General features: G+C 39.4%; 1 protein-coding gene across 1 annotated transcript in view; it reads right to left on the minus strand.

Moving 5' to 3' along the window:
* The window catches only part of gria1b (glutamate receptor, ionotropic, AMPA 1b), a 130,379-nt gene extending 126,221 nt beyond the window's left edge, over positions 1-4,158 (minus strand). The window contains exons 1-2 of the mRNA XM_064982395.1: positions 3,938-4,158; positions 3,606-3,740 (exon numbers count right to left, since the gene is read on the minus strand). Of these exons, the coding sequence (XP_064838467.1) occupies positions 3,606-3,740; positions 3,938-4,022 (220 nt within the window). The 5' untranslated portion in view covers positions 4,023-4,158. The remainder of the gene's footprint in view (positions 1-3,605; positions 3,741-3,937) is intronic.
* Between the last annotated feature and the right edge of the window lie 8,648 nt (positions 4,159-12,806).

Consider the following 12,806-nt stretch of genomic DNA (forward strand, 5'->3'; position numbering starts at 1 on the left):
GAACAGCCAATCAGGATACATTCAAAAACCAAATCAATACTGACTGGTCACTGTGTCTAAAGCAAGTCCTAAAACTCATCCAATCATAACATAATATCTCCAGGAGATGAGAGGTGAGGACCCAGGATCAGAAGACCAAGTCTTCAAGCTGCCTCTTCACCTGTCCACCGAAAATGTCCGTACCGTGGGTTTGCTGCAAGCTGCCTCTTTCACCTGTCCACCGAAAAATGTCCGTACCGTTGGGTTTGCTGTCTGTGCGCAATTTTAATGTTTCCTCCCACATTCCATCTTCCACTTTCTCATTGCAAGGTTACAATTATTGGAAGCTTGCGGGAACACAGGGAGTGCCTGAAATGAGTTTATTCTATGTTACTCAATTGAGACACATAGGAAATGTAGTCAATTTGATATGTCAAGTTTTTCAGATAATCTTCATATTGGCATAATTATGGTTCCCTAAATGTGCTATTTCACATAATCTCCACAGAATGACGCTGATACAGCTCAACTCTCCCTGTTGATTCGCGCGTTTCATGACTGCTATGATCAATCAAATAATATCTCTCCGTCGTGTTTTTTTGGGGTTCCTAAAATACCCAATATTGCCCAACTGGGATGCGATTCGGAAAGCGCTAACTTATAGACGACATGAAAGTCAAAAAAGTAACTGCATGAGGCCAACAGATGGTGCCTTAAAATGTTCTACTCTTTTAGAAAACTGCAGATTCGTGGAAATGAGTGCCTAAACAGGATCTATTTCAAATGAGTGCCTAAACAGGATCTATTTCAAATGAGTGCCTAGACAGGATCTATTTCAAATGAGTGCCTAAACAGGATCTATTTCAAATGAGTGCCTAAACAGGATCTATTTCAAATGAGTGCCTAAACAGGATCTATTTCAAATGAGTGCCTAAACAGGATCTATTTCAAATGAGTGCCTAAACAGGATCTATTTCAAATGAGTGCCTAGACAGGATCTATTCAAATGAGTGCCTAAACAGGATCTATTTCAAATGAGTGCCTAAACAGGATCTATTTCAAATGAGTGCCTAGACTGGATCCTTTAAAATGAGTGCCTAGACAGGATCCTTTCAAATGAATGCCTAGACAGGATCCTTTCAAATGAGTGCCTAGACAGGATCCTTTCAAATGAGTGCCTAGACAGGATCTTTTCAAATGAGTGCCTAGACAGGATCCTTTAAAATTTAAAGCAACAGGTGTTAATGCAATGGAGACATTTGAACACCTCGAACACTAACTGTCATCAAAGTGAAAACACGGTTCAGTGGAATTACAAAGCACTGCAGTCAGTTAGTCAATTACAAAGCACTGCAGTCAGTTAGTCAATTACAAAGCACTGCAGTCAGTTAGTCAATTAAAAAGCACTGCAGTCAGTTAGTCAATTACAAAGCACTGCAGTCAGTTAGTCAATTACAAAGCACTGCAGTCAGTTAGTCAATTACAAAGCACTGCAGTCAGTTAGTCAATTACAAAGCACTGTCAGTTAGTCAATTACAAAGTTCAGTTAGTCAATTACAAAGCACTGCAGTCAGTTAGTCAATTACAAAGCACTGTAGTCAGTTAGTCAATTACAAAGCATGGTAGTCAGTTAGTCAATTACAAAGCACTGCAGTCAGTTAGTCAATTACAAAGCACTGCAGTCAGTTAGTTAGTCAATTACAAAGCACTGCAGTCAGTTAGTCAATTACAAAGCACTACAATTACAAAGCACTGCAGTCAGTTAGTCAATTACAAAGCACGGTAGTCAGTTAGTCAATTACAAAGCACTGCAGTCAGTTAGTCAATGACAAAGCACTGTAGTCAGTTAGTCAATTACAAAGCACTGCAGTCAGTTAGTCAATTACAAAGCACTGCAGTCATTTAGTCAATTACAAAGCACTGCAGTCAGTTAGTCAATTACAAAGCACTGTAGTCAGTTAGTCAATTACAAAGCACTGCAGTCAGTTAGTCAATTACAAAGCACTGCAGTCAGTTAGTCAATTACAAAGCACTGCAGTCAGTTAGTCAATTACAAAGCATGGTAGTCAGTTAGTCAATTACAAAGCACTGCAGGCAGTTAGTCAATTACAAAGCACTGCAGTCAGTTAGTCAATTACAAAGCACTGTAGTCAGTTAGTCAATTACAAAGCACTGTAGTCAGTTAGTCAATTACAAAGCACTGTAGTCAGTTAGTCAATTACAAAGCACTGTAGTCAGTTAGTCAATTACAAAGAACAAACCATTCACTAAACCCTAAATCTCAACTAAATCTTGTCATGAATATTGTGTAAATTGAGGAAGTTGAGGAGACTAAACTGCTAGGAGTAACCCTGGATTTGGGCGGCAGGTAGCCTAGTGCTAAGAGTGTTGGGTTGAGTAACCAAAAGGTTGCTAGATCAAATCCTCCGAGCTGACAAGGTAAAAGTCTCTTGTTCTGCCCCTGAACAAGGCAGATAACCCACTGTTCCTAGGCCGTCATTGTAAGGATTTGCTTTTAACTGACTTGCCTAGTTAAATAAACTGACATGGTCTAAACATATTGATGCAACAGTAGCTAAGATGGGGAGAGTGACATCTCTATCAACAAAACAAGTCCTATAAGACCTAGTTCTGTTGCACGTGGACTACTGACCAGTTATATGGTCAAGTGCCACAGAGGGACTTTGGCAAATTACAGTTGTCCCAGAAAAGAGCAGCACGGCTAGCCCTTAAGTGTACACAGAGAGCTAACATCGATGACATGCATGTCAATATCTCCTGGCTCAAAGTAGAGGAGAGATTGACTGCATCACTACTTGTCTTTGTGAGAGGCACTGACATGTTGAAAAACATAGAGGCGTCTAGCACACAGCTCAGACACCCATGCATACCCCCACGACACATGCCACAAGGGGTCTCTTCACAATCCCCAAGTCCAGAACAGACTCTGGAAAACGCACAGTACTACACAGAGCCATGACTACAAACTCTATTTCACATCAATTAACTCATGAAAGCAGTAAAATCTGATAAAAAAATGTATTTAAACTACAACTTATGGAACAACAAGGACTATGAAGAGACACAAACGCATACGCACGCTAGCACACACACTCTACACACACATTCATTGTAATATCGTTGTGTGGTGGTATTATACATGTTGTATTGTAGATATGTAGTGATGTAATAATGTTATATGATGTACTGTACTCTTTTATTTTGGGTTTTACGTGTGATGTAAGTGCCTCAATATGTTTGGACCCCAGGAAGAGTAGCTGGTAGGGATCCCTAATAAATACACATTTAAAAAATGACAGATGCCATATCTTAATTTGAGCCAGTTTCACACAACAGGAAAACAATCCCGCAGCAACAGTTAATGTGAATTGTTATGTAGATTGTAATTAATGGACATTTTTCCATAGGGGTTTGGCCAAATCAAGTCTGAAATTTGAAATTGGAAATGATTATGCAAAAGGCTTCTAACTTTGTTTAACCTCCAAAACAGTACACGTTTGGGTTTCCTGCTATGCAGGAAAATTCCTGCAACAACAGGATGATCAAATTAAGATATGGCATCTGTACATGTGCTGTTCATTAAGGGAGATAAAGGCTAAACTCACATGCATATGTCATAGCAAAGCTGCTTGCTGTGTCGACCATGTCCACTTGTGGTACCAGTTTGGGGATATCCTGGTGATGAGAGAGTGCAAACCGAAAAACCTCATATTCGTGGGAGCCGTTTGGGAACAATCCCCCTGTGTGCAAGACAAAGGCCATCATTGAAAAGGGTTCACATCAACTGTCATAAAACAACGAATATTTTAACGTAGCCTCTTACAAAATAAGACGAATGGGGACTGTCTTGCAACTTTGGAATTACGCAGCAGTTTAGATGTCAAACCGACAGGACGCAGTAGTGATATAATAAGCATTGCGTGTTGATAATACTCACCTATATTTATATTACTTGGGAAACTTGAACCAGCGCAAAACCCAACACAAAAACTAACAAAGACCAAGGTAAGTCGTCGCTGCATATTTCCTTTTGCATTGGCGACGAAAAAAGAAACAAATGCCAAATAAATGTCTTCTACTGTTGCCCACAAGCCACTCACAATGCATTCATAGTTGTAGTAGACTAACTGAATTCGCAGAGCTTGAGTCACAACCGCTCTCTCCCTAGCCTGGCGCACTCTCTCTCGCTGTCTGCGGTGCGCGCAGAGCTAAAGATAATGACGGTGTCAATACACAAGCAGACGGAGCCCTACCTACTTTAGATATAAACTGCGGAGCTTCGATTATGTCAGCATTAAATGGGAGCTCGTGGTGGTTTTCTGAACATTCTGTCACCGTATTCACACAGTATCGTATGATAATTACGCTTAGATAAATCGTTACAGAACTGGGAATGCCCAAATCCCTTGCCCAGACTGTTAATAAACCAGTAGTGGGGTTGCCAAGACGTTCATGGCATAATGATTGTGCAAGCAGCTCATTACCGGTCTATGATTGGTCGCAAATGGCAACCTAAATCGACCAGTTAATTACATTTTATGTAGACAAGTATAATGAAAATAATGACACATATAGTTAACTAGTTCATTACATCGTATGTACACAAGTATCGTGAAAACAATGACACATATAGTTAACTATTTTATGACACATACATATGGTATTATCAGGTTACAGAACACAAATGTATAGCCTAATGAGGCTGTTTTGCGACGGACATCAAGGTGTAGACCGACAGTAAGATAATAAATACGGAGTATTTTAACATGCGGTATTTTACAGTCATACATCTCTTGAAAGATACAGTATTTCGGCCTGACCCTCACAACTGCTCTGTCACATAATAACATATATACGGCACAGCGTTTAAATTCTGCCTATACATCAGAACTCAGACAACAAGAATGCGGCTTTGTCTTAATATGCAGCCGACCCGAGATCAACTCTTTGCGCGCGCTCTAATCCAGGACATCGGAAATGAATGAACGCCATAACAGACGACGTGTTGGCCTGATAATAGCCTCATTACTACCTCGTTTGGCCCCTACCCCTGTTCTCGTGTCTGGAGTCTTATGACTTTGGATCAGGAGAGAGACACGGACACAGAAGTGATTTTTAGAGACTGCTCTTTTTGGACAGCAGAATATTTATTGGCGCTATAGGTTTTTGCAAATGGGAGAAACATTCCCTGGGCTACTGGCTTTGTGATAGGCCTACTTGCATAACAAATACTAACACTAATCTCTTACATATTTTTATCCACAGTGCTGAGTGTATACTGTCACCATGCTAGCAGTAAAACAACATTTTAAAACAACATTGTCACGTGCATCTACTGCACAATTCTATAGCAACCCCACAGCACGAGCTCATAAATAGACTAACGTTAAATCCCTAACTTCCCGATTTTCAACAGTTGAAAACCAGACAATGAATAAAGGATGAATGCATTGTGCATTCACTGAATCTATTAAATGCAGAATGACATAATGCATTACAAACCTGAGGAATTTAAACACTGTTGGAATCAATCTCGCTAGCTGTGGGCCAATTATTTTCTCTAGATCTCAGACATGACTGTAGAAGCCCGTTCGTTGTGTTTACCTCCATGGCATGTTGTTCTGTGGTAATTCCTAACACATTATGCAAGATGCAGTGTCAAACACATTTCCTCACCTTGAATTCGAGATTCAGATTTGAGGCATATTGTGAATCATGAGTCATCAGTAAATAGGTGACAGTAATAGAGAATTAAGATGGCATTTTCGCCACAACAATGAATCACACAATTTCACAACCAGAAGAGTCAGCCATTGTTAAATTCAAAATGCGTTGAAGAAGATACATATTTCTGCAAGATTAACATCTCAGTTTATTTGTTAGAACACAAACATTATAGAATTTGGTAAAGAAGGATTATGTTTCCACTTGTGGATGTGTTTAGAGAGAATATGTGTACATGTCACTTCCACAGGAATGTCACCATGGTACCGGACAGTATATAATGAGTGATGATATGAGTAGGAGGAGGAGGAAGGCCAGGTATCACTGTCACTTCACGTGTAGCAAAGATGGTTCAGTGAACAACTCCTGCATGAAGAGTATAACCTTAATGAAGTCATACTTGAAGATTTGTGTTAGCTCGCAGAACCAACGCCTTGACTATACCTCACCGTGCTATAGTGTCATCTTGAGTTATGCACGTGATGACAGTATGATGCCTGTAATCGGGGAAACACACACGCACAAGTGACTATCACTTTGTATTTTCTTAGTTGATAATGGATATTTTAAATCCCCGTATAAATGTTTTAATTTTTATATAGATTTTTTTAAGACACTTGATATTATAAACACTCCCTTTAAACCAATAGTATAATGTTCAAGTGTCGGGTTCGTAATAAGGAAAGGTCGCTGGGTGTGTTGAGTTCCACATCTTTGTTTGCAGTGAAACTTCTCAAAAAACAATAAATAAGCAACGAAACATAACCTCAGTGGTGCTACAAGCACAAACACAAAAAATATCCCACAAACACAGGTGGGAAAAATGGCTACCTAAATATGATCCCCAATTAGAGGCAATGAATACCAGCTGCCTCTAATTGGGAACCATACAAAGCACCAACATAGAAATATTGAACTAGAACACCCCCTAGTCAAGCCCTGACCTATTTCACCACAGAGAACCAAGAGCTCTCTATGGTCAGGGCGTGACATCAAGATCTATAATATTCACTTGGATAAGAAGCGTTCCTGGGTAGCGGAACACCCTCTTTCATATCCGTGCAACAGATGGAACGCTGAGCTTTTACACTATGTTGTTAAGTAATTAAGAGAGAATGGTGCATGAACACTATCCACTGTGAGATCATTAGATTACAAACTGTAGGGAAAGAAAAAAAATTGCTTTGGAATGCAATTTTACTAAACAGTGTCTTGTTAGTTTACAATTACAGGCTTTTACTGATTAAATATTCACTTTCCACGTAGTAGTAACACCAGGGAGGAATTGGACATTTCTATTTCGTGGCTGTTTTAGAGGGAATTCACTTGTGCTCTCTCATGGTAATTGGGCTTCTGAAGCAAGTGCTAGGAATATGCCTTATGTGAGTTAGCTATTGTAGTTGTTGAGAGTCTGCTGAAAAACAAAATAATTATATCATTGATATTCATAAGTAATACATTAATAGTACTCTAAATTGAATAATTGAGTTTTGACTTACTTTTTGTATAATTCAGTTAGCACTGAAAAGCCTCCCATAGCAAGCAAAATGAACAAGAAAATAGTGCATAGGAACCTAGGATATAGGACTGGTGTGTGATAATTCAACATCAGACCATGTGTTAAGACCCTGAAAACTGGCAACAACATACAGTAAGCATCACCACAAAAACTTTATTTAACTAGGCAAGTCAGTTTAAGAACAAATTCTTATTTTCAATGACAGCCTAGGAACAGTGGGTTAAGTGCCTTGTTCAGGGGCAGAAGGACAGATTGTTTCCTTGTCAGCTCAGGGATTTGAACTTGAAACCTTTTGGTTACTAGTCAACAACTCTAACCGCTAGGCTACCTCCCGCTTCACCTTCTGTGCTAACGATCATGGGATGGTAATGCATTATATGATAATGTGTTTGCTGCTGAATGAACTATCCAGGATTTGAACTGTCTCCTGGGTAAATCCCACTGACCTCTTAGTCTGAATTTAGTTAACACTTACCAGGTAAGTTGACTAAAAACACATTCTCATTTACAGCAACGACCTTGGGAATAGTTACAGAGGAGAGGAGATGAATGAGCCAATTGGAAGCTGGGGATAATTAGGTGACCATGATGGTATGAGGACCATATTGTAAATGTAGCTAGGACACCGGGGTTAACACCCCTAAGTGCCAAGGGATCTTTACTGACCACAGAGAGTCAGGACACTCGTTTAACGTAACCATCCAAAAGACTGAAAGTAAGTCATAAGTAAGTAAGCACAAGTTTCTTTGGGGATTTACATGTATTTTTTCACCTTTATTTAACCAGGTAGGCTAGTTGAGAACACCTTTATTTAACCAGGTAGGCTAGTTGAGAACACCTTTATTTAACCAGGTAGGCTAGTTGAGAACAAGTTCCCATTTACAACTGCGACCTGGCCAAGATAAAGCGTAGCAATTCGACACATACAACAACACAGAGTTACACATGGAATAAACAAAACATACAGTCAATAATACAGTAGAAAAAAATAAAACAAAAAGTCTATATACAGTGAGTGCAAATGAGGTAAGTTAAGGAAATAAATAGGCCATGGTGGCGAAGTAATTACAATATAGCAATTAAACACTGGAATGGTAGATCGGCAGAAGATGAATGTGCAGGTAGAGATACTGGGATGCGAAGGAGCAAAATAAATAAATAAATACCAGTATTGGGATGAGGTAGGTAGATCAATGGGCTGTTTACAGATAGGCTAAGTACAGGTGCAGTAATCTGTAAAATGCTCTGACAGCTGGTGCATAAAGCTAGTGAGGGAGATGTGAGTCTCCAGCATTACCAATGAGCAGTTGCATATTCAAATAGTACATGCATTAATCGTACCAGTTGACCACTGCAATCACTCATGGGAAGACTGGTTGAGTCTGAGGTTGGCGATCGGCCACGACAAATAGTCACAAACAAGGCAGGCCCATTTTGTACATCCTGTGCAGTAATTTGTCAAGTCCCGGGGCGTGACGTATTTCCATGTGATGCCTATTTATGAAAAGAGGACAATGGATGAAATATTAAACAGATGAATAATGGAACAAACCATCCAACCAGCTTACATCCATTATGCTTCAATTTTTTTGTCATATTGATTGTGCTTTGTTGTTGTTGTTGTTGTTGTTGTTGTTCACAGCACATTAAAAGCATTTTTATCTCCCTCCCATGTTCAGACCCCCTGGCTGTTTTCCCTGGCCTGTGAGAAAGGTGAAAGGGCAAGATTCATCCACTGGTGCTCAGAGGTCACACTTTCAGCTCCATTATACTTTTAAAAGCTTTAAATCTTTGACAAGCAGACAGTGAGACAGGAACCCACTGGGCAAAACCTGGTTGAATCAACATTATTTCAACCCAGAAATTCAATGCGATGATGTTGAATCAACGTAGAAAACTGATTGGATTTGAAAAAATCATCAATGTAAGGGACTTTAAAAAATATATGTATTTTTCAACCAACTTTTAACCAAAAGGTTAATGATTTGTTTTGTTGATTTCACGTTGAATTCACGTTTGTTGATAACTCAACCAAATGTAAATCAAAATTAGACGTTGAACTGGCATCCGTGCCCATTCGTAGGTCTCAGTGCATTCGCGCCGTACAGAAAGCACAACGGTCATTCCCGTCATTATCACACAAAGTAGTGTGTGGTGCAAAAATAAAGAAATATATAGAAAATGCCTTCCTCCTTTCATATCCATTTTGTTTCGGTATCTCAACTGTCACATCTTTTTCTTGCTGGAGGCAAGAGGAAGTGTTTGTCTCAAAATGAGGCGCATAGAATTGTTTCTCGAAGATGGGATGATGAGGTGCAAGAATCAAACTGTCAAATATGTCTTGTGAAGGACTAGCTTCATCAGCTTTTCTTGTTCAGTCCTTGCTGTGAGAAGGAGAGAGAGAGAGAGAGAGAGAGCCTTTGATTGTGCATCTTAGAGTTTTAAGTTCAGGCCATTTTTACACAAACTACAGTATAATGAATAACTGAGGATAGGTCTGAATATGGCTTTTGTACTGAGTGTATTGCTACAATGAGAGTGGATTGATTTAGTCAGAAAAATACTATGTGAAACAGAAGAAATACAACTATCAAATCAGCACTCCTCCCAGTGCTTGAAGAATGTTTATTTACCTCATCCCAGAGAACTCTGCATACTCTGGAGACCTGAACACCAGAGGATGCTGGTGGGAGGAGCTATAGTAGGAAATACTCATTTTAAAGGCTTGAATGGAATCCTACCGAACACATCAAACACATGGAAACAACATGCTTGACTCCTTTCCATTGATTCCATTCTAGCCAATACAATGAGTTGTCCTTCTAAAGCATCTCCCACCAGCCTCCTCGGATGTACACATGTGTTACCCAACAATGGGAGTATGGTGAATTTCAAAGTATCATGTCTTGTGTTCCCTAAGAATACTAACTCACAAGCAGTGGATAGATAGGTTTGTCTGTTGACGTCCTCCAAGACCTGGCATGAAGAGACATTAGTTACACAGGGTTTACAGCTCTGTGTAGCGACAGCTAGCCTAGTGGTTAGTGCGTTGGTCCAGTAACTGAAAGGTTGCTGGATTGAATCACAGAGCTGACAAGGTAAAAATCTGTCGCTCTTCCCCTGCGCAAGATAGTTAACCCACTGTTTACCAGGTGCTGAAGATGTGGATGTTGCTTATGGCAGTTTAAGTCACAGAGGTTTCCCCAAGCTTACATTATCAGGCCCCCTGGGTGGTGCAGCGTTCTAAGGCACTGCATCGCTAGAGGCTTCTCTGTAGACCCTGGTTCATTCCCAGGCTGTGTCACAACCGGCTGTGATTGGGAGTCCCATATGGCGGCGCACAATTGGCCCAGCATCATCTGGGTTTAGTAGGCCGTCATTGTAAATCCGAATTTGTTCTTAACTGACATGGCTAGTTAAATCAAGATTACATCAGCAAAACCATTAACAATGACCTTTAGGTTGGTTTTGACAATGACCTTTAGGTTGGTTTCGACAATGACCTTTAGGTTGGTTTCGACAACGACCTTTAGGTTGGTTTCGACAACGACCTTTAGGTTGGTTTCGACAACGACCTTTAGGTTGGTTTCGACAACGACCTTTAGGTTGGTTTCGACAACGACCTTGGTTTCGAGGTTTGGTTTCAACAATGACTTTAGGTTGGTTCAACAATGACCTTTAGGTTGGTTTCAACAACGACCTTTGGTTTCAACAACGTTGGTTTCATCAACGACCTTTGGGTTGGTTTCAACAACGACCTTGGGTTGGTTTCAACAACGACCTTTGGGTTGGTTTCAACAACGACCTTTGGGTTGGTTTCAACAACGACCTTTGGGTTGGTTTCAACAACGACCTTTGGGTTGGTTTCAACAACGACCTTTGGGTTGGTTTCAACAACGACCTTTAGGTTGGTTTCAACAACGACCTTTAGGTTGGTTCAACAACAACCTTTAGGTTGGTTTCACTTTTACAACCGTGATGATGTGAGTTTTCTTATAGTTTTGTTTGTGATGCTTCATTTCACCACTGACTCTCTACACTCTCAGAAGTTCTCGGTGGCAATAGGGTCCGTATGAATATGAAAGATGGCGATACAACGAGTCGGGATGCTTTCTTTTGTAAGATTTGTATAAACATTTGTACAAAACCATTTTCCAATAGTTTGACATAAACTTTAAAATTATATAAAACTCAGCCGTTTATCTTTTTCGATGATGAGGACATGGATGTCTCTTGGTAGGGAGAGGTATGCAAAATGGGTCAACTGTGGGTCAAAATGGAGCACCTCCATCTCCTGAATGTTTTTGCATTCAGGTCCAAAACGTCACTTCCTGACCACTTTTACCAAGGGCAAACATGTATGGAAGGTTTAGTTCAAATTGAAAGGGGGTGTAGTCAGAAAGTGATTGAGATCATATGCAACAACCCAATAGTAACCAGCATTCACAGAGTGCTTGAGAATGGTAAGCCTCCTCTGTGGGCGTTGCTTATCCAAGTTTTATAAAGCAATCATTGTCTTATAGGTCTAGCACAAACAAATATCCTGCTTCTATTGTTAAAATATATGTTGCAGATCAGTGATCAAATTTTTTTTTTCCAAATAGTAACAACAACAAAAAATTACTCCATCAGTAATGTCCTTGACAAGCCAACCACATAGCTGACAACAGATACTCAAAACAAACACAATTTTTCCTCAAAAAAGAAAAGTTAAATACAAACATTGTAAAATATGGACAATTATTAATTTTAAAATCTCCAATAAAAACAAAACCATTCAATCAGATCTTTCAGAGTTGACAAAAATGTAATTTTTCAATGTCATTCAAGTGGTATAGAGTGTAGCAATTGTGTTTTCCCTCAGTTGTTTTATGACTTTAAAACATAATTAAATGTAACAGTATATGAATTTTGGTTCAATTACTGTATATCTGAATCTATCAAGCAGAGGGAGTTGACAGTTTACGGTTGTGACCATGGTGATTATAGTTTGTTTAAATCTATCAAAAGTAGAAAACTTGACAGACCGTGAGTGGTCTTGCTGTACTACATGTAGAGGACATGAATAAGGGGTCCTTATGATATAGCTGGCTCTGCTCATTCCTGTTTCATTTAGGATTTTAGACAAATTCGACGGAGTTGACCAAATCTCAGGAGACATCTTTTAGGAATCACAGTTTTGAGGGAAATATTCTTTATAGTCACAGAGGGCTATTGCAAGAAACTACATAAAATACCTTTTCAGTTAAAATCCATTATTGCAAAATGTAAACACTTTTTGGAGAGTTTGAAATTGGGAAGTTTAAAAATGTATATTGAAAGTATTTTGAAAAACCCCAAAACACATATTTTTTTCGTTGTAAAATTCCCCTAAATGCAACAAACAAAAAATGTAACTATGACAATAAAGTTACCCTGTCGGACAAGTATTTTCCCGACTTTAAAGAATCTCTGAGCAAATTTCCTGCTATTCTAGACATTTTACCATGAGGCTGAGAGAAAATATTGCAGTTCTAGAGCTAATTTCCTGTAATTGTAAAAATGACTTTCATGGTTTACAATG

The sequence above is a fragment of the Oncorhynchus masou genome, chromosome 12 (genome assembly GCF_036934945.1).
Source record: "Oncorhynchus masou masou isolate Uvic2021 chromosome 12, UVic_Omas_1.1, whole genome shotgun sequence".
Lineage (NCBI taxonomy): Eukaryota > Metazoa > Chordata > Actinopteri > Salmoniformes > Salmonidae > Oncorhynchus > Oncorhynchus masou.